The sequence below is a fragment of the Chrysochloris asiatica genome, unplaced genomic scaffold, assembly GCF_000296735.1.
Source record: "Chrysochloris asiatica unplaced genomic scaffold, ChrAsi1.0 scaffold00101, whole genome shotgun sequence".
Classification (NCBI taxonomy): domain Eukaryota; kingdom Metazoa; phylum Chordata; class Mammalia; order Afrosoricida; family Chrysochloridae; genus Chrysochloris; species Chrysochloris asiatica.
This window is the reverse complement of record NW_006408619.1, coordinates 9,410,211-9,432,656: the sequence shown is the minus strand read 5'-3', so window position 1 is coordinate 9,432,656 and position 22,446 is coordinate 9,410,211. Positions and strand designations below refer to the sequence as shown.

Here is a 22,446-nt window from a genome sequence, read left to right as displayed (position 1 = left end):
GGGAGGCACACCAAACAATATAATCTTAGAATCTTAGTCACACAGAAAGGAATGGAGAGCCTTTGTCTTGGGAACACCCCCTTCCCATGCGGAACTAAGAGCAAGCTGAGACCCCACTGTGTGCTGGACCTGTGCCCCTGGGCTCCTCCAGGCTGAACCCTGCCCAACCAGGGCGCCTTGGGAGGGGGAGCCACGCTTGGAATGTGATTCCTCGGCTTTGCAGGGCGCTCCCAATGCAGCTCCCAAGATCCCTGTCACCTCCTAAAGCCTCTGCCAGCCTCCCTCCCCCCACCCCCCAGTACCACGTTGATCACCAGATTAAGGGGCTCAGAGCTACAGCTGAGGCGGCTAAAACCCCCGAGGGAGATCTGCTGTGGACACCTCTCTTACCCTGTCCCTGCTGTGAAGCTCTAACCTCTGTACTCTTGTTCACTGAGCTTCACGATTCACCTGTAGATACTCAGTCTGGGTGAAGGGTAGCTGGGGAAACAGAGGAGGGGGTATAAAAGAGGCCCCTAGAACTGGGAGAGAGGTGGACAGGGGCAGCCCAGATGGAAGGAGTGCTCAGGGGCCACATGAAGGGAGGAAGGTGGGTGCTGAAGGGAAGGCCCAGGACTCCCTCTACAGGTGAACTCCAGAGGCTCCCTTGGGTTCTCGGTCAGCTGCCAGGCCCTAAGCCCTGGAGGAGAGGGCAGGAGCAAGCCCTAGAGCTGGGGGAGGTACGGCAAGGGTACAGCAGGAGAAACCTGGGCATTCAAGGCTTTTCCTCCAGAAAGACTCCAGCACTCCTAACCAAAGTCTTCCCAAACCAGCTAAAAAGCACACACAGAGGCCATGAAGCTCCCTTCCAGCTCTGTGAGGTCCCCAGGACTCTGAGAAAAGAGGTGGGTCTCTTAACCTAGAAGCTATGAGGAAAAGATAAGGCCAGGGAGGGACCTGGGAGCCAGACCCCTGGTCACTGAACCCTAAGGTCCCTGTACCAGAACAAAAGGGTGATGCTCCCGACCCCCTGCCCAGGTGGTTGCTGAGGGGCAGCACCCTACCCTACAGCTACCCAGGTCTTGGCAAGTGTCCAGTAGCCCTATCCCCAAGCCCAGGGCCTGCAGAGGGCCAGCAGGGCACACCCAGGGCCCTGGCTCACAGCTGCTTCCTCATAAGCTGCCTTCTAGCTGGGTCACCCCTGCAGGCTGGGGTGCAGTGGTCCACAGGCACAGGGGCTGGGGTTGGTTTGTGATCTGCATTCTCTCTGTCTGTACCTGAGTCTGTAACCACCCAAGTCCTTCCTACCTCTAACTGCTCCTCTCTCCTCTTCCAACCAGAATTCACTGCCCACTTCCTGTCAGTTCAAAGCCGCTCTACAGAACAAATATGAGGTGGTCTGCTTCCATAAAGATTTGCAGTCTTGGAAACCCTATGTACACTTGCAATGAGTCACAACTGACTCCATGGCAGAGTTTGGTTTTCCTTGTTTCCTGTCATTACGCTAATCAGTGAGTGCTAAATCAATGCACATCTTGAAACAACTATGGCCATCCATCACCAGCAGAAGTCAGACTCACACTTTCAGGCTAGAAGGGAGACCAGAAGTGTGTCATTTACTAGTGAGTACACTGAAGGTCAGGGCAGTGAGGAGCTGGCTTGCCCAAGCTCACCCAGCAAGCTAGCAGTCAGGGGGTGCCTTGAGCTGTCCACCAGACTCCTTCCCTGTTAAGGGTCAGGCTTTTGCAAGGCTGTGAGAGGGGACATCTCCATCACATCCCCAACAAGATTGTGGCCCAAGTGTGGGCAGCAGGGATCTGGGGCCAGGGGAGGCCGTAATGCGATAAGCAGACTGGCCATCTGGCTTGGGGACGAAGGAGAGCCCAGACTGGTCGCTTCTGCTGCCCAGTCCCAAGAGACCCTGTGTCGCGAGAGACAGATTGCTAGATGGACAGGCAGTGGCCTGGGTCTGGGTGGAAGCCAGTGAGTTCCCTGTAGTCAGGGACTAACCAACTTCTAGATATGGAGGGGGCCAAGGGAGCAAAGCCAGGCACCCCCAAGGGCAGAGCCAGCAGTATGATGGGGGATTGGAGAATCTCCACAGGCTGGGCGTCCATTGGCGGCTGCAAACAGGGCCCCTCCAGGGGAAAAGCAAACACATCGCTGCTGGTACCTTCTCAGACATGCATGCAAAACTAATTAACATGGGGCAATGTGCCAGCAGCCGGCCAGCTCCACACCCTCGAGTCCACGCAAACAAGGCGAGCCCTTGTCCAGGGGATATGCACAAAGCTTTGTTGCTAATTTAGGCATCTGTCTCTGTCTGGTCTGGTCCTCCTGCCTGTGCTGGGGTTTTTCCCAGCCCCTTGGACAATGCTGGGAACAGGCCCGCCCGATCCCTTATTCAAATCACACCAGGGACAATGAGCTCATTGTGCAGGTCACAGAAAAGGGATGCTGGTGGGGGGGGGTGTGTGTGTAACGGGGGCATCGGGAAGTGGAGACGAGTGGAAGGGGTGTAGAAAATGGGACCCCAGGAAAGTGTTTACTAACAGAACCACTGCAGCTGCCTTGGGCCCTTCCCTCCCACTCCTGGCTGGGAGCTAGAGGGGAGGGGTTGTCCAGGGCTTGGAGCTGGGGGTTCCCAGAGTGAAGAAGGGCCTTAGGTCCAGCAGATACACACTGTAGCTCAATGTTCATCTTATTGCCCTCTCCCATCTTAATACTCCTTAGCTAGCTGTGCACGTCCAGACCTGGGCAGATTTTTTATTATAGGTTGGTTTGGGGGTTCTGTGTTTTCTTACTCAGACTTAGTAGTGTAATGTGCAGACCTCGACTGCAGAGGAGACAGGGCTGGGGGGAGAGGTGCTGGCGGCTGTGTGGGGTGGGACCTGCTGTCTCGGCCATTGTCTTCAGGCACAGTTTCATTTTCTCCTCCTTCCCAGCTAATAAATTAGAAAAGAGACGGTGAGCTGCAAAGGGACACGCTCCCCATGGGCGGCGGACAGGCGGGCGGGTGGGCGAGTCTGTGAGCTCTTGGCAGATGGGGCTCACCCGGCCGGGCGGCTGCTGACACCACACCTGGCCAGACCCTCGCACATAACCCTACACAATGAACAACATAAAAAAATATAAATATATAGATAAATCTCCTGAGGTCCCCGAGGGGGAGAGTTAGGCTCTGAAACGTCCCCCCGCCCCCCAACTCCTTGTCTCACAGAGCACGCTGAGACAGGCAACATAAACAGACACACACAGCCTGACACTGACACGCAGACACAAAAAGAAAGACACACACTCCCCACAATGGTGTAATGAATGCAGGATGGTGCTGCGTGCATTCAGTACAGAGCCAGCACCGCTGGCCACCCAGGCCTGGGGTGGCGAAAAGGTTATGTGGAGGCTGCAAGTTTTACACACACCCCTCCCCCCTCCCGTCAGCCCTGTCTCTGAAACGTGCTGCTGTCTACACAGGATGTGAAGTCCGTCCGACACCATTTTAGGCATCCAGATGGACGCAAATACCTCCTGAGACAGAAAAGTTTGGAGGAACTGGTCTCAGCCCTTTGGCTGAGCTGCCTAGAGATTTCCCCCCACCCCACCCCCCCTTTTAATACTGAAAGAGGAAGAGTTTAAAAGTCATGTGCATTTTCTTGCCTTTTGAAGCTGGGGTAAAAGTGTCTTGCTGGGGTGGTTTTCCTTTGCAGTAGAATCCACAGACTGGAGTGATTTCTCCCTGTTGTTAAAATCATTTGAGAAGGGTGTCTGTCGTAGGATGAAGAAGAACTAAGATGGTTAAAATGTCAGAGACCCTTTATAGAGTGTGCTTATGGACATAAAGGTGGCTCCTTCTCAGTCATCCTGGAGGAGTGGAGAGACAGATTGGACTGACTCATGAAATTACCAATATTTGACTGCTTTTGAGCTACAAAAAGGAATCTTCATATGGTCCAACATAATAGGCAGCTGGTTCTAAGAATCACCTAGGTTATATTTTCTCTCTCTCTTTTCACTTCCTCTCCAAATTGGGTGATTCTTCCCAAAGTAAAAGAGAACAGAACAAAACAGTAATCAAGAGTCACCTCTACCTTTCCAGTGGCATACATGCTGCAGAGGCTGGGGCAGCGGCTCGAAAGAGTTGGGAATGCATGCACACAGCACGTGGCCCGGACCAGGCCCGGACCCTTCTTCCAGTTCCTGTCCCCAGTATCTCCTGCTTTTCCTTTTCCTGCCTCTGATTCCGGAGGAGAGTCCTGGAAGGGACAGAAGGAAAGAACATAAGAGGGATGACAGAGTGGGCAAAAGACAACTGAGCAGCTGGCTTGTCCCCTGGCTTCCCCTAGAGGAAGCAGCTCCTGGACCAGCCTTGGGATTAGAGCATGTGCCTGTCCATGGGTTACCATAGTTAAACTCTAGGTGAGTCTCAACGCATATGACATTCATTCAATAAACCTAGGAGAGTCCAGCAAGAGAAGCCAGAAAGGAGATGATATCCCCTTGCATAGGGACAGTCCACTCTCTCCTGCCATCTGACTGTTCACTTGTCCCCCTGCTCACTAAGGTCATACAGAGTGAAGCACACAACCTCTTTCTGGGAAATCAGCCTCACCAAGCTCTTTGAGTTTCAAGAGCAGAGTCTAAAGTTGTTCTGTATAGTGCTTCTAGCCTCTTGCTTATCCAGAGAAAAGTCTGTTCCATGAACTCATCTAGTCCACCAACAGCGCTTGGCTGGTCCACAGAAATGCTGAGGCCCAGGTGCTGTCCCAAGGACCTGGGGCTCCAGTCAAAGATCTGGTACTATATCCACACAGCTCAAAGTGGTACAGGCCCTCCTCGCAGTGCAATGGATCGCTTTTATATGGCATTTCTAGTCATGGTCTTATAACTTTGACCAAATGATTGGGTGAGACTATGTAAACAGATGCTTGCGTCTACACCAAGGGGATTGAACAGCTTGCTAATAATGCAAATAAGGTGCATGGCACCCTTGTGAGGGTGGGACAATGCAAAAACGCTGTATGGAACCCTAACAAGGAAATTGGTAAGTGTAGCCACCCCATTAGGGTTAAACTGATCTTCCTAGAAATGGAAAGGCGGCACCTCACTATCCCCAAGAAGAGACATGAGTGGAATGTGCCCTTTGGGTCTGGAGTCCCTGCACTGAGAACCTCCTAGACCCAGGAGACCTGTAACACTGGAGATGGTAGAAGACAAGGAGCGCTGGCAGAGAAATGGTGACCGCAGAGCCAGGAGATGGTGCAGTGAGCTTCCTGGTCCAATGAAGCAAGGTAGTTAACGTGGGTAGGCGACCCGCAAAGCAAAAGAGCTGAGTGCCTTCAGGCAAGAGGCTCTGGTGGACAGAACTAAACTTGCCAACCATGGAGACAGAGCTGAGTACTACTGGGTCAAGGCTTACTGGCAGACGAAGGTGCTCCCAGGTACTTACTGGCAGAGCTAAAGAACTTTGTAACACTTGCCCAAGTCAAGCAGAAGCCTGGCAACCCAAGAGGCCAAGAGCCAGGGAGTGCCCTGCCTGTGGACACGGCCCAGAAGCTGTCTTGATTGAAGAACTGGAGATCCTGAGTCGTTCCCAATCCTGCGGAACCTGTTACTTCCTTACTAAACCCCATAAGTGTGAGTACAATCTGTGAGATCCTGGTGGCCACTGCAAGGAATGATGACACCCAGAAAAAAGCAGAGTGCTGTGGGGGGGAGGAAGGCTGGAGTCAGAACTGGAAAAAGGTTAGAGAGAGGAGGTACATCCACCCTCCACCTCAGAGGAATCAGCCTTAGGCTGCTGGTCTTGATTTTCTTCCTGAAAAGTTAGAGGAGGTCAGATGACCCACTCCTCCATCCTGGACAAGTACATCTAGCACAGTATTACTATTTTAAAACGAAGAAAGAAATGCATCAAACTCAATCAGAAAACCCACCAAAGTAGTGACGACGACAAGATGAAATCTCCTTGGCCTTTCCACTCCTGTGAGGTAAGTAGGGACATGTCAGAGCCTGCAGTCTAGCTTTAGGGCTCATGGAAACACTGACAAGCTGGGCCCCAAACAGGGGCCACACTGACCACGCTTCAAAATTCCAGCCAGCTATTTTGAGGGAAGGCAGCTGGGCCCCCACCACTGCCAGCTTATCTGAAGGCCAACCTGCTAAGAACACCACTCAGAATCCAGCCTAGTAAAGCCATCTAGAATGCTAGCCTTGTTATTTCAGACAAAGTCAACGTGGAGAAATTACATTTAATGTAATTCATTATGTGATTGCCTCTAAGTTGTCCCCTACCTATCTCCTAGGTGCTCTGGTAGCATAGTGGGTTACAAGTTGGGCTACTAACCACAGGTCAGAAGTTCAAATCTACCAGCTGCTTCATGGGAGAAAGATGAGGCTTTCTGCTTCATAAAGATTTACAGCCTTGGAAACCCTGTACAGGGTCATAATGAGTCAGAATCAACTCCATGGCACATCCCCACCACCAAGCTCCTAGAAAATATCAATAGGTACCTGTTACTCTGACTCCTAAAATCAAAGTTTTTCTAAATGATGAAAAAGAAATTAAGATTTTACAGTTCTATATAGAACTAATGGAATCTGGAGAGTTCAAGTTCTAGCCCAGACTCAATGCTGGCTTATGGACACAGTAGGCCAAGCGTGGCATGCTCTGACCTTGTGGTCCCAGGCTGTTGGGGCTTGCACAGAGGGGCAGGAACCCCATGAGGCCAATGCACTGATAACTGTCATGCCTCCAGTGTCCTCTAATCTGGCACGCCACTGCAGCCTCGCCTTCCGTTCTGGCTGGCTATATAAACTTCCCACATCCAGATTACACAACCCTAACAGGCTGAGAAAAGGGCTGTGGTTTTCTTCTTTCCCTGAGGCCTTGCCCAGAGCCTGACACAGTGAGCCGTCAATAAATGGTGAATGAATAAATGAATGCGGTAGGAAAACACACCCGGCATGGGAACACTTCCAATTCCTGAACTGGAAACACTCCACAGCGCAGCCCTGGGGCTGCTGAACTCCAGGCCCAGTGCCAACGAGGTAAGAGGGCTCAGGGCAGATGTGCCAGCAGAACGCAGGCTGGCCTGGGCAGCATGGAGCCTAGTGGTCCCCCATACCCATCCATCCTGCCTATTATAGCCAGGCCAGTTCCCCTAGCCTGCCCTGACCTCTGTCCTTCTCAGCCTCCCCTGATGGTCTGCACTCAGTCCAGGGGGACTCGTTCTTGCCCATCCATCCCTACTCTGGAGCCTCTGCTCAGAGAGTTCTCACCTCTCCTAAGCAGGGATGCCCCATTCTTACCTCTCCCCAGCTAGGAGACATGTTTGGGTATAGCACGCCTTCCCTGATGAGTCCACCCCAAAACAATTCCTCCCCTCTAACTTCATGGCCAGGGACTCCTGGTGTGGAGCTGTGGGTTAATGTGCTGGACTGCAAAGTTGGTTTGAACTGCAAGGTCGGCAGTTCAAGCTCACCAGCTGCTCCTTGGAAACCCTATACAGAGTTGCTATGGGTCAGAACTACTCGACGACACTTAACAACAACTCCATGGCCAGAGTCAACTTACCCCTTGAATGTATGCTTCCTGAGGCTGGCCAAGGCTGGTTTCTCTGCTCCTTGGGGTCAGGGAGCAGGCAAGAAGCAGTTTGTGCATGGTTAATAAACACCACGACTTACCGTGGAGAGATGTTGTTGTCGTTGTTAAATGGACTTGAGTTGGTTCCGACTTATGGCGACCCTGTATAGGTTTTTCCAGGAATGGCTGGTGGGCTTGAAATGCCGACCTTGCAGTTAGCCATCCAGCGCTGACCCTGCAGCAACACCCTGATGAACAGGAAGCTCTGTCCAGTCTTCTCTGTCTTTCCTAGGCCTTCATGCATTACAGACGGGCACCAGTGCCATGGCCCCCCAGCAGAGTCTTTCTGGCTCACTTGTGCTCAGTGCCCATCCCAACAGTTCAAGACCAGCAGGTCCTGATGGGAAAAGCAAAGGGTGTTTCTTGAGCGCCACAAGGCTAGTGTTGTTGTTAGGTGCTGTTGAGTCTATTTCAATCCATAGTGATCACACAGGACTGAGTAGAACTTCCCCAGGGTTTTCCAGGCTGTATAATCTTTATGTGGGAAAAGGTGGAGGAACGCGGTGGCTCTGTATGATAAGCACTGGACTGAGAACCTGGTTGGCGATTGGAGCCCATCAGATACTCCATAGGAGAAGATGAGGCTTTGTGCTCCCGCAAAGATTTACAACCCCACAAACCTTATACAGAGTCACTATGAGTGGGAACCGACTTGACGGCACCAACACCAACAAATCTTAACCGGCATGAATCTTCAGGTCTTTCTCCCTCACACATGCTGGATGGGGTCAAACCAGCAACCTTTTGGTTAGCAACCAACAGCAACCCCGACTTCGCAGCTGAGCAAAGTGACTCAGAGGGGAAGGGAGGTCACCTGCCTACAGGCTCCGAACCTTGGGCTCACAGACCCTTGAAGGCTAAAAGGGTGGCTGCAAACTCAAGTGCTCCCATTCATCCCTCCCCACTCCCTGGCACGCCACATGGGAGTCACTCCTCAAAGGCATTCACTATTCTCATCCTGGAACCAGAGGGCTGTGCTACCCAAAGGGGCAGACAGGAAGGAGGTCGAGCATCCTAAGGGCAAGGCAAGGCCGGACAGAGGCCATGAGTCCCTCCCTTCCCCTCCTCCAGCGAACTGTAAGAACTACCTCAGGTGACATAACATTGCAGGATGCAAAGGCCCAATCATACGTTATTGTTTTCAAGCCAACCTTATGGTCCAGTGCTTATGCTACAGTGCCACACCAGGACTCCAACCGTGAGCTGGACAGCCAAAACTCCTTGGTGCCCCGGGCAGGCTGGTAAGCTTCAGCCAAGCCCCTGATTTTACAGAACAGCAAGGTTATGATAACAATGCACTGAGGGGGCAAGTCCAGACTGCGGGGTATGGGGAGGGACATGCCTTACCTTCTCAGTACCTCACTGAGGTGGCCAGGGTCTTGCACCCCCTATTCGGAGTCTCCAGGTGTTGGGCCGGCCTAAAGCAGGAGACACTACAGAGCATCCTCTAGCAAGCCCACCAAGTTCATGCTGCTTGTCCAGAGCCTGGGCTGATACCTTGGGAGATAAGAACCTACGAGGGACTGAGACTGCCCCCTCCACATGGCTCTAGCCAACCAGGGTTCCAATCGCCAACCAGGTTCTCAGTCCACCACAAGGACACTGGGCTTGGAATAGAATGGCAGACCCTAAATTACCTCTGTCACTGTCTCTCAAGAGCTGGGCTTCCAAGGAGAGAGTCTGCAAAGTATTAGCACAGCACTGTTGTTGTTGTTGTTGTTGTTGCTGTTGTTAAGTGCCATCGAGTCAGTACCAACCCATAGCGACCTTATGCACAGCAGAACAAAACCCTGTCCAATCGATCCTGGGCCAACAGCATCGAACAGCACAAGAATAAACCCACTGCTACTGAGTCAATCCTGGCTCACAGCAGACAGCCTTATCTTTCTCCCACAGAGTTGGTGGTTTGAACCACCAACCTCATAGTCAGCAGCATACGAGTCCAATAAACAGTTTCTGTCACCACTGTCCTGACTTATTGTGATTTCCTGGCCACCCATTCCTCAGCTCCAAAAGTCTTGCAAGGAACTGTCTTTTCACAGACTCAAATTGGAAGGCCGTAATCCAGCCCAGTCACTGGGTTTCCGAGGTAGGAACTGGAGTTTCTAAGAGGGGAAGGGAGCTGGGAGCAAGTCAAGCCCTGCAGCCAGGTATCCACGGAGGTGTGAGGGGCTGCGCAAGACCTCTCTGACAGTAGGGTAGACCCAGAAAATCTCTCTGAAGACCAGAGGCTTGGCAGGGAGCCAGAGCAGGAAGCCTCTCCAAGAGTGTGCTGGCTCTGAGCCAGCACACAGCCCAGAAGATCCAGCTCACAGAGAACAGGGGAGGCTGTGGGGAGGAGGGGCAACCAGGAGAGGGGATCCATTGAGGAGCCCTCGGGCCACAGGAAACCTGCTGAGAGTGGGGTTGGCACAGAACTGTGAGGCATAGCTGGCAACCCCAGTCCTATGGATTCTGCACACCTGGGAGACTATGAAATCGCTGCCAGGACTGGGGTGAGGGAGAAGAGGATGTCCTACCTCCACGAGAACCCTCCTGTTGTCTACAACCATGTCCATAAAATTCCACTGGGCCATCATTAAACCTTCATCCAAAGATTCTGCTGCGAGTTACTGACTACGAACTTGCCTCTTCCAACCCTAAATGCAGAAAATAAGGTAAGAGCACCACTACAGATAAGAGCACCTACAGATAAGAGCACCACTTTGACCTCCAGGGATGGAGGTATGAGTCCATGGAGGGAAATGGACTCCCTGCCCGCCCCTCCAGCCTATCTTTTCTATGGCCCTTTGCACAAAGCCTACTGCGTTCTGACCTCTGGGGATGGACTGAGATGAGTGACTGAGCACCAGGGCCGTAAGAGGTCTTGATCCTCTAGCTTAGACCAGCGCTCCATGTGTAAGTTTCAATTTTATGGTAGCCATGCTAAAAAAAACCCCAGAAGCAGTGGAAATTCATTTTAGTAATATATATTATTGAACCCAATGTTACCATCTCAACATGTCACATAACCACATTTCATGAACTCAACAGCACCCATGGCTAGTGGTTACCTTATGGCTCTAGACTCGAGAACCTCCCCGGCTTTTTCAGATGAGGATGTGGAGGGAGCATGTGTCTAAGGAGAGGCACCAAGGTCAAAAGGGAAGCCCCAAACTCCACCCTGACAGCTGGCCCATCAGCCTCTAAACACATACTCACGGCATATGAAATATAATATTTGATGATAAATCAAAATCACATAAACCAACTGGAAACAATCAGAGACAAGATATGGCTATACTGTATTTGACATTGCAGGGCAAGGGAACAAAGAGCAGAAAGGAACAGGATAGAAGTTCTGGAAGACCCTCTGCACTGGGTCTTGATGAGGACCTGTTTATGCCATCTCTGATCAAGGCCACCTGGCTCCCACGGGTTATAAATACCCATGTTCCAGCCTGGGTCTGGTGAATTTTCTGCCACGTCTCCCCAGAGGAACGACCCACAAAAGCTCCTCTCTGCTTTAGAAGACAAGAACAAGTCGTGCATTTACCCAGTGCCCCTAGTCTCCTTACTCCGAGTCACCATGCCAACACACAGTCATAATTACTGAGGAACGCGTCAATAGTGGCAGCGTTGACAAAGACACTATATCAGGGCCTGTGAGCTCAGCAAGGTCAGGCTCCTCACCGTCCCCCAGCTTCCTGCCCACTTCCTTTATTCCACTCTGGAGCCATCTCTTTCCCTTCATTCTTTTTCTCCCACCCAGATGGTCTCTGATTATATTTTCTCTGCGGAGAAAGGCACCACAGCTCAGCGTATAAAACACTTTTATAGCAATTAGGAGACAGGTTCTCCTTTGAGTCCTGATTTTAACTTGTGGGAAAAGTCACTTAAGCATCCAGGCCTCAGTTAGTTTGTTGTGAATGGGGAGAATATTTTGGACACTGCTCATTCAGCACGTAGATGCCTGGCTTTAATTCTCCTTATAAGCTCAAAGGCTGATGGATGTCTGGTCAACTCGGGGGTCTTGTACATGATCAGCACCAGAGGGTCCCAGACACTGGGAAACAAAAGATGGCTCAGATCAGAGAGGGCATGGGCTCCCATACCCCCGAGAACTGCAGGATCTCAGGAAGGCAGTCAGGAGCAGCTGAATGGGAGGCTCTGCTAGATTATAAACCCATGAGTGGGATGGATAAGAATGATCAGGAGAAGTGACAAGCATCCGAGGCCCCTAGTGAGAAACAGGACATGTACCCATTTAAAATGAGAGGTCAGAAAAAGAAGGCAGACAGCCATCAACCGAGCCCTACACAAGAGCGCCCCAATTTCAGAACACCCAGTGCACCAACATCTGAACTTACAAAGGAGATAAATTGGAGGCTGATGATTAGCATCACAAAATGATTATTCCCTTTGTAAAAGGCTTCACTGCAGGACTGCTTTAAATAGTGCATTTAAACCATGATCTGATTTGCTAAATTCGATTTATACACATTTACTGCCTAAGCTGGCGTGCGGCTGTATTTACATGTCTTCCCCTGGCACTGGAGAAGGGAGAGGCCAGCCATTATTTGGGGCCTTTAATCCGTGTAGACAGTAACTAATCTGGGGAGCTGAACCCAGTTTTTCTTCCACAGCTGGGGCCTTAGCTACAAACCAGCTTCAGCTTCCCACCCAGCTTTGTCTGAGCTGGCTCTGGCTAAAGACAGCACTTGGGGTTTGGCCACGATCTGTTGGAATCTTTCCGGGTATAGGGGCACTTCACCAAAAAGCAGACCCATCTACCCACCCACCCAAGAATGGCACCTTTCTGGTACAAATTGCAGAGACTCTAGTCTGTGGCAGGATCAGGCCGTTTATTTAGCATCTACTGGTATCATGGCTACATATTGGAAGCCATGGAAATTTACTAATCTGAGCCACATTCTGAAACTTGTACTTAAACCACAGGACCCAGCCCTGGACAGGCACAGGAAGGCTGGCTCTCCATCCCAAAAGGACAAAAGAATGGGTCTACCAGGTCTAATGGCAACTGCACTCATGCAATCAGGAACCCTATGTTTTCTGACAGCAATCAATCAGTATGACAGGAAAGTTAGGGAAGTTGTATCACCACCAAAAGGGGAAACACACAACCCAATGTGTGCTGTTTGCCAAAAGAGAGAGGTCTGTTGAATTAATGAGCTCAGGAATTCAACATGAAAAATATGAAGCGCCCCCATCCAACTGGACCCTCATCTCCTCAGTTCCAAAGGCTTACCCTTTAAGAAAAGCCTGCTCACCGGTTTATTAAATACTTACAGACACCCACAATGGTATATCCCGCCCAATACTAGAAACTAAGTCAAAGAAAGGAATAAAACAGCATCCAGGTTCAAGAAACTCATAGCAGGGACTGGAGGAATCACTAGGCAACAGCCAAACCCTGTCCATGTTGAGAAGCCACCAAAGCTTGGGAAATGGATGCTGCCCTCTTTGTGACTCACCAGCATCAGGCTACCTTGCTCTACTAGCTTACTTTTTGACCTTAGGGAAAACCACTTAACCACTCTGAGCCTGGTTCTTCATCTGCGACATGAAGCAGCTGACCTACATACATAATCACCAGTTCTAAATTATCTATAAATCTTAGGTAGGGAAAATCCTCATCCCTCCAAACTTCTGAGCAGCTTCCTTTTTTTGAAAAAGGTTTATAAACCATCATGTTTTCTTCTTTTGTCTTGGCTGCCAGGAAGCTCAGAACCACCACAATCAAGGCTCTATTTTAGGTCAGGGCTTTCCTATATGAGTGGGGGTGGGAGGTAAACAGGGGCTTGAATTCCTGAGAGGCTTGACCACAGATGCCTGGAGTTAGGAACACAGGCTTTGAGTCTCCTAGTCAAAGTCACAAAGAGGAAAGCATCACTGGACCTGTCAGTGGACAGTCAGAATGCAGGCATGTGATCACTTAGCACCCAGCCTTGCACCTAGCAGGCACTCATAGGACACAAATTAGTATAACTGGAGTTTCTAGGTTAGTCTGTTCAAACCAACATTTGTGGGACCCGCCTTTAGGCAACATTGGGTCAACTTGGACACTTAGAACAGTGATTGCACTGAAATTATTCACCGGGGTAGAAAGGGGGCAAGGGAAGTAGAAACGCTGACCCTTTGGCCTGTTCTCAGTCCCAACACCACCAACCACGAAGGGCCCTCGGCTCCCTGGCCAGCAACTAACCTTTGACTTGGGCCCACACGCCTACTGGGATGCTGGGCTACTTCTGTCAGCTCCGGCCTCGGCCTCGGGCTTTTAAGCGCTGCGTTAAGCCACGCGCCCAACATTCCTCCAAAATAAAGAGCTAGTTAAGCGCCTGAGGGTCAGACTCCAAATAACATCATTGTTCAACTCGGGCTGGCCGCTGCTCTGGGTGGACGCACCCGCCGGGGCTCCTGGCCAGTCCCCCGGGCCGCGGGGAAGACCGTCTCTTCCCTGGTCGGGTGCGGGCGCCCGAGTGGGACCGCTCGGGACACACTCCCCTTTCTCCCCAGAACTGGCGACGCAACGGCGGCCAGGAACGCCGCGACGGAGGGTCCCGAATGCGGGCAAGAGCCTGCCTGGGACGAGTGGCAACCGAGACCATGCCAGACCGAGCGTCCCGAGGCGCGTTCGGCTCCCGTGGGCCGCGTGGCGGGGCCTTGCTGCGCCGGGACCTACCTCGGCCCCACGCAGCCATCTTGCCGCTACGCCGCAGCCCTCTCAAAATGGCCTCCAGGCCCAGCCACCCGCCTCCCGAGCCTTGGCACCCCGAGAAGGGAGGTGGCGCGGAGCTGAAGCGCCCTTCCCTCCTCCCTCCGCCAGTCCCGCGCGCCGGGCGACCTCGGGCCTGCAGCAAGCAGGGCGGCCTGGGCGGCGAGAACTGACTCCGAAGTCCGTGGGCCCAGGCTCTGCTGTCGACGGTGGGAAAGCTTCCAAAGTATTCTTTCCTAACGTCGGCTGGCGCCCCCAGGCGGACCCCAGCCCCGAGCTCCTCGGAAAAGAGCCCGCTCCAGGGCACGGAGGGGAAAGCTGCGTCAGTCCTCGGTGGCGCGGTAAGGCAGGGCCGCGGGGCCTGGCCATCGTGCGCCTTTGGTTCCGCGGAACGCCAGTGGAGCGAGCCAGGCAGGCCAACACGCAAACTCGGAGGCCGGAACTAGCAGAGCCGCCATTTACTTGGCACCTACGGCGTGCTGTAAACCGTGCTCTGCGCCAGCTCTGCCAAACGATTTTCTAAAGCATAATAAGTCAGTAGGTGTATTGTTAACCCCGTTCCACAGATTGGGGGTGGAAATGGCATTGTCTCTAGACCTTGGGAAGGAAGAGGGGTAGCTCTTCTGGCGATCTAGGTGAAAACCACCGTTCTACCGAAATGATTTTGTGACCTCCCATCCTTCGAGCTGCAGGCCCGCTCTTTGAGACATCTCAGGACAGAGTTGGGGTGCAGAGGGCCAGCTTCTCCAACACTTGGGCTCTGGCCACTCACCTCTCCTCCGGCGCGTCCTCCTATGAGCCGGTGCCCACAGCGAATTAGCGTCCCTTGATGAGGACCCTGAGTGCTGGCTGAGACCCGCGCCCAGGAGGAAGGCGCCTGCAGGGGAGTCAAAGAGAGCGGAGACGTCAGGTGCCCCCCACGCCCATCTGGAAGCACGCCTGGATCCAGACGACGATGGCCCAGTGTCCCCGCACCGGTGGGGCCCGAGCACACTGGATCAGGGGTGGGTGAGGCGACACGTGCCCTGCAGGTCCTGACCACATCGGGGCAGAAGGAACTGGGCCTTCTCGGGGCGCGCCTAGGACAAAGGAGGGAAAGCGTGTAGGTGCTGGCTGGGGAGGAAGGCGGGGTTTCTGATCCAGCCAACTCCTTCATAGTCACCGCGACAGGTGTCCAGTCCAGCAAGGGTGTCGCTAAGGGCACCCCACAAGACGCTGGTGTTTTGGCTCACCCAACCGAGCGACCCTTCTCTCTCTCTCACAGCTTATTTCCCCGAAATAGAGAACTCCAAAGTGGGGCACCTGGACGAGCGTGCGACCCAACGCATCGCTGGGGACGACAGTCCTGGGGACGACCTTGGTTCCACTCAACAGCCCCACTCCAGAGTCCTGAGACTCGGAAATAGCCGGAGGTGAGACCCTAGGCAGTTTCCAGAAGCACCAACCGTTAGAAATCTCCTGGCGGCGCCCTCGCAGCTCCGGCCGGGTCTTCTTGGAGGCGCAAATCAGTGGAGCACTGCACCCTTCAAGTCTCAAAAAATACAAGTTCCCAACTTCAGGCCAGGCCAAGCTCAGAACTTCCCACCCTTTTGTCCACTTCCTCCACCTCCCGCCCGGGACTCTCTTTGCGGGGACCCAGGGTCGCCCATCCCGGGGTGGTAGGTGGTGGGGAGAGGAGGTGGGAGCAGGCTTGGCCTGGCACAATAAGGCAGCGTCAGTAAGGCAGTCAGTCTGGGCATCTTCGGAGACTTTCACTGCCTCCAGTCAGTGGAGTTTTGAACTTCAGGTCCCCACATTCATGTGAGCCCTGCACTTTATTTCTATATTGTACTTAGTTCTCACATAAGATGTGTGGGTACTATTGCCCCCATTTTACAGAGGGGAAAACAAGCTCAGAGAGGTGAGGTGACAAGGATACACCGAGTTGTAAAGGTCAAAGCAAGTGACGGAACCCTGCTGCACCGGCAGCCCGGACTCCCACTTGCTGCCTTTCTGGAATTTGGATCTCTAGTTTGTTAACCCCAGCCAAGATAGTCCAGGGTCTGTCACCCTAGTGTTTCAAATCAGAATCCATCCGGCACCCCTTGGTACAGAAGTGTTCATAGAGGGAAACCACCTCTGCTCTCCTGGTGCTTGCTATGGGGCAGGGTGGGAGTGGGGTGGTTCCTGTAGTCCTTGGAGCACACCAGAGGCATTTTCATTGCCCCTTAGCCCAGGCTCAGGGCCTTGGGGGAACCTGGAGAAGCCTCACCTGGGCTGATAATCCACTTGTGGTTTCAAAAATCCAAGTCCACACAGACATAGAAGCCGGTGATGTATATCATTACCCGGTTAATTCAAGCAGGAGGGAGTGTGATGCAAGGGCAGGTGGGCTGACTATTTTTACACACAACCCCAATGGAGACCTGAGCTAAAAAGAGGAGCAGTGCAAGGATGTGCCCCTACAAGGCGCATTTCATCCCAACTGATACTCAGGCAGTGGGCCACAACCTCCCAACTCCAGGCTTTTTCTTTAAATGACATTGTTGTTGTTAAGTGCTGTCCAGTCGATTCCAACTCACAGCCAGCGACCCCTGTACAGGGTTTATGAGGAGCAGCTGGTAGGTTTGAACTGTTGACACTGTGGTTCCAACTGACCTTGAGGTCCAGTGCTTATCCTACCAGCAGTCCCAAATGACATTTACATGACACTAATATTTATTTTTCTTTCTTTCTCTCTTTTTTATTTTTTTCAATAAAACCTCTGTAAGAGACAACCTCCATTAAAAAAAAAAAAAATGTATGACCTGAAGTAAATGAAATGAAAACAAACAAACAAAAAAGCTTCCGGCTTTTTCTGGAAACAAGGGAGAACCCCCAGGCAAAGCTGGTACCTGTGGGTGGAGACTGGGAAGCACCAAGGATGGGGAAATAGAGGGGCCAAGAGTCTGAAGCCACACTCTCCAAAGGCTAGAGGAGAAAGGTCCCTTTCCAAATAGACCCAAGTTGAAGGTCTAAGACCAGCCTCTACTGATAAAGTGGCCAAGGTGCTCAAACCCACTTCCAACCTGCAATTCTTCGTCTCCACTCCAACAGAAGAGAGAAGGCCTGAGAAATGCCACTCTGTGTAGTACCATGAGACACAAAGAATGGGGGTTTGACCAGAGACAAAAGTAAGCAGCTCCACTCATGGCACACACACACATACACCCCAATTCATGGGGAGGGGGGGACAAAAACTAGGTTGCAAGGGGGATGGGGCTTGCGGCTGACCAGTGAGGGGCTCCAGTGCCTGCGCAGATGGAAGCTGAAAGGAAGTTCTAATTAGCACAAAGCCTTCACCTTCCATTAATAGCTCACTGCCGGCTCCTGGAGGCCGATGAAGGCAGCTAAGTTGTAATGTGTGAGGCTCACCTGTCTCGGGCTCATTAACTGAGCTCGGGTGAGAACAGGGCTCTCCTGGCTGAAGACCAGCCCAAACCACCCCCTCACCCCCAATCTAATTACAGGTCTGGCTTCTGGACCCATCTGGAGAGAAAGTATCCTGTCCTGCTGTAAATACACACATCTCCCAGATACAGGCTTAGCCTGGGTCAAAAACAGTGTTCCCTCCAGATTTGAATAAATTCATACCCCCCCAAAAAAAGTTGTAGCATACATTCCATTTATATGGAATTCTAGATAAGTAATATATATATATATATATACACATGGGAGGGGAAACAGGGATTGACTACAAAGAGTCAGGAGGGAACTTTCTGGAATGAGGGAAACACAGTATATCTTGATTTGGGTATTGGCTACAGGGGTGCAATTGCATTTGTCTGAAATATAACTACACCTATGATCTATTCGTAATGTAAATTACACCTCTATTAATATATTATGCTTGTGTGTATGAATTATCCCTCTAGTTACATCCATGTGTATGTGTAGCACACACATATACATACAAAGGTCTCGGCTCCTGACTGATTTCTCCCTAGCCTGTGATCTTGAGGATGTGAAGGTTCACACCCTTTTCAAGGGTCACTGTGGAGAAAGGGTTCAGAGCAGATGGGGGAAATGGGCCTGTAGCACACGGCCTTGGCTGGCCCGGTGGGGAGAGGGGCTGTTTGAATTGAATCAATTAGTTGCAGAAAACTTCAGAAAAGAAGTAAGGCCCTTCATAAAAACAAAGCCCACTTCTTAATCCCCAAAGGCACCCCTCTCCCCCATTCCCATGGCTATTCCTCAGTAAACAAAGAAATCCCTCCTTCCACATCCACACCTCAATATTCATTATGAGCTGATGTTCTGGGACTGCATTCCAGCCTCCCCGAGTGCCCTAATGACTAGAGACCCAAGGGCAGATGACAGAGGACTTCACTTCCTTCTCTCCATATCTCATCTCCTCTTCCCAGGACAGTCGGTGCTTTCTTCCCTTCCCTCTCTCGCTCTCTTCTTCATATTGGTGAAAAAGTAAACTCAAAGCAAGCAAATCAAGGCAAAGACATCACTAACTCTACTTTGTTCATTTATTTTGACAAGTGCAGTTTAATTTTAATTATTTATGATAATACTTCATAGTAGACGAGTAAATGTGCCGGGGTATATTTGGTAACATTAATGAAGTATGCTTAATAGGAGCCTTCACTCCAGCCCCCCCGCCTGGAGAGCTGCCTGCTGGAGAAGAGGGGTGAGACCACTGGTCTGTGGTAGGGTTTGCAATTTTGGTGGGGGTGGGGGACATAATGGGTTTGAGGATTAGCGAAGGGAAAATTAACCCAATTCCAGAGAAGAGGCAAATACGAAAACCCATAATTGTGTGTCGATGTGGAATGTGTGTATTTAAACACCAAGCAAGCACACTTTGTGATAAGGAGACCCAGGCATGCACTAGGGGCCACTTGCATATTTACACATGAATCTCAAATATGCAAATCATCAGAGACCCAAAGAAATTAGGCTCTGGGCAATTAAAAATTAAAATAAAAATGGAAAATGTGATACTCAGAGTTCTGTATCTCCTCAAAGTACCTGTCTCCTACTTACATATGCCTCCAGTGGGCAAACATGGTGAAAAATTTGGAAGATTAAAAAAAAAAAAAAAAAAGGTAGGAGATTTATTTAGCTGATGATTACATAAGAATGCTCCCTTCAACACACAATGAACCATGTAGAACAGGTCTAGTCATTTTCAATGGGGCTGCTTTTTGTAGCACCCTTTACCTTCTTTACCATGTAAGTGTCTGATTTGGTATATAAACCATATACAAACAAGAATGGGTATATTATATGTACAAACATGCAATCATTTGGTCCGTACACTAGGCATTTGATACCCTCAAAATTAACATTATCTATAATAGAGGTGGGGAACATCTGGCCCTCAAAATCATTTGGTCTGACCCTTCCTAGACAACCCCATGCAGTTCCAGCCAATTGCATCGTAGTTAACTAAATGTTTGACCAAATATAGCAGGCTAATTTTGAAGTTGATGATGTTGTATGACCCTCGAATAATGTTATAAATTTTAGCAGAAAAAAAGCTTCTCCACCCCTGATCTATAATAATGACACCTTCCAATCATCAGCATTTTTTTTTTTTTTTTTTTTGTAATTTAAGCACTGCTAAGTTTACTCTCTCTCCCCTCTCTGCCTTGTCTGCCTGCCCACACTCAGGGATGTTTAGGACATTTCAAGAGACAGAAGTAGGTGGTCTTGGAGCCAGTCATACTATGTTTCAGAACAGAGTCTAAGATTCTCCCGGAGTCTAAAAGCCCAGGTTTGGTCCAGCTCCCGAGGCAAGAACTATTCGTTTGGCCATTGGTGGTTTCTTCTGGCAGATAGTGGGAGTGGGGAAAAGTGAGGCCTCTCCAAAAGTGAGGCTGTGGTTGCACCACAGCCTCAGAGGAAGGGGACCCTTTCCTGACACAACCACATGTGTAACAGGCCTGCTCAAGTCCCTAAACACAGGTTCACACAGAGAGGCTTCCCCACAACAACCTACCCTTCAAGCAGAAGGACATGCTGACCACTAGTGCAGGGTCATGGGCTGGAGGCACCTGGCTCCCAGCTTTATTGCCTGGCCCCAAGCTCCTCCTCGAACCCTTCTTCTTAAAACTATGGCTTGACTCTGGCGTGGGAAAGGCGGTTTGGAGCTTTTCACAAATCCGGTATCCCCTTGAACCAAAACCAATTAGCCTGGTCCAAGGTCCTGTCATTGAGGCCCTGGCCCTCTTTTCAAACCCCTGCGGCTCAATTGCGGTGAGGGGCCAGCCAGTGAATGCCGTACCCACTTAAAGTGGTGCTTAAGCCGGACCAGGCTGGAAGGAAGGAGCAACGCAGCGGCCCATTCTCAGAGCCAATGACCAAGGTTTTGTTCCAGACACAGCTCCCACCCTGGCTCTATTTTTTTTTTTTTTTTTAATTCTTCCCTCCTCTCCAGTTCCCAGCTGTCTGGAGGAGAGATGAAAAGCTGGCTCTAGGAAGCCAGGAGATTCCCGAATTTGGCTGCTCTGGACAGAAAGGACATCCCTAGGTTCTTACTTCCCCCAAAGAGGAAGGACCTGTAGCATGACTAGAGCACTCAGTGGGAACTCAGATGCTTTCCAGGACAAGCCTGAACACCAACCCATCTATGGATATGAAAACTAAGACAGAGAAGGGATGTGACTTGCCCAAGATGACAGCACTTAGAGAGTGAGGCAATTTGGAGTAAACCTCCTAAGTACCCCCTGCCAGAGGATAGTTGAGACAGAAGAGGGTGAAAATCTTTGGACGAAGGTATGGAAGGGGTGCTAATACAGACTCTGTTTGCCTCCAAGATGAGAAGAGGAACACCCAGAGGGTTGGAAAATTGAAGAAGGAGCAGAGCCAAGGAAGCCCAGTTCCCCAAGAAGGTCCTGCGCACACCATCCATTTGCCTCCCAGCCTCACCTAGCTGAACAGAATAGGGTGGGAATTATGATAAGGTGCCACAGCATCCCTCCAACACCCCCTCCATCTTCCCTCCCCTTTACACAAGGTCCGGGATAAGTGAAGACTCAGCCCCGGCCCCAGGCCGTCGCCATGGTGACGCACATCCCACCCTAGGCCAGAGCTGATTCGTCACTCTATCCGGGCTGGCTGACAGAATAGGGACTAAAGTCAAGGTGGGATGGGGAACGCAGACACCCCGCCTTACACTCGCACTAAAGATGCCAAGGAGGAAAAGGAGGCTTTAAAATGGCGCCGCGGCCTCCAAAGGGCCGCGTGCGGTGGGTTCACACATTGGGTTGGAAAAATCCCGGCGGTTTTCTGGACCACGCCGCCTCGACTGGGTCCTGGAGGTCGCATACATTCCGCTGGGTCAGCCCCGGGACTCCAGGCCTCCCTGCCTATCCCCTTTTTGGGAACACAGAGCCCATGTGTGCTCCCGGCCGCCACACGCCACATGCCAGCTGATATGGTTCGGGCCCAGCGAGCGCAGGGCGGCGGATTAGCGGTGCGCCCAGGGCGCAGGGCGGGCACATTTCGGGGTGTGAGGGCGGGGCAGGGCGGCGCCTCTAATCCCGGCGCTGCGTGTGGGAGCGGCCGGATCAGGGAATTAGCGCTGTAACTTCGGATTAGTAACGCTCGCTAAATGAGCCCCTAATTCCGACCCTTCATGCTTTTCAGCGTCGCTGCTGGGCCCTGAGAGGCCTCCTGTCCTCCCTCCCTCCGCGTTCTGGTCCCATGTCTCAGGAGGTCCAACTGCAGCCGAAGCAAGTTCCCTCCCCAGCCTAGATCAAGTCGCGCCGAAGCCCGATTGTCAACAGCTCCCATTGAGGCCAACTCTTCATTCATTCGGACAGAGGCCTACTTGGTCTTATAGTCGTGCAGGTTTGGCGTCTAGGGACCAGGCAGAAGAAAGCCCTGGGTGCGTCTCCCAGCAAGGTGGCTGCCCTGAGTCCTTCCCCCAATGGCTTGCTGTGCAACCTTTAGCAAATCCTAGTCCTTTCTGAGGTCGATATTTCTAGATGTAAAACGAAATGGGTTTGATGAGGACCATCTTTGAGATAGATCCCAACCAATTCTGGCTTCCAGGTTGCAGCTTCAGCTGTAACCCAAGCTCTCCTAAGCCTTTTTGGGTAGGCGTTTATCAATCAAAATATATCTTGATTGCATG

General features: G+C 51.5%; 1 protein-coding gene across 1 annotated transcript in view; it reads right to left on the bottom strand.

The window, feature by feature from the left end:
* The window catches only part of LOC102824481 (collagen alpha-1(III) chain-like), a 30,812-nt gene extending 8,688 nt beyond the window's left edge, over positions 1-22,124 (bottom strand). The window contains exons 1-9 of the mRNA XM_006867170.1: positions 21,941-22,124; positions 21,638-21,856; positions 15,922-16,031; positions 15,599-15,827; positions 15,258-15,415; positions 15,109-15,213; positions 14,027-14,778; positions 8,985-9,039; positions 4,068-4,232 (exon numbers count right to left, since the gene is read on the bottom strand). Coding sequence (XP_006867232.1) covers positions 4,068-4,232; positions 8,985-9,039; positions 14,027-14,778; positions 15,109-15,213; positions 15,258-15,415; positions 15,599-15,827; positions 15,922-16,031; positions 21,638-21,856; positions 21,941-22,124 — 1,977 coding nt within the window. The remainder of the gene's footprint in view (positions 1-4,067; positions 4,233-8,984; positions 9,040-14,026; positions 14,779-15,108; positions 15,214-15,257; positions 15,416-15,598; positions 15,828-15,921; positions 16,032-21,637; positions 21,857-21,940) is intronic.
* Positions 22,125-22,446: the final 322 nt, after the last annotated feature.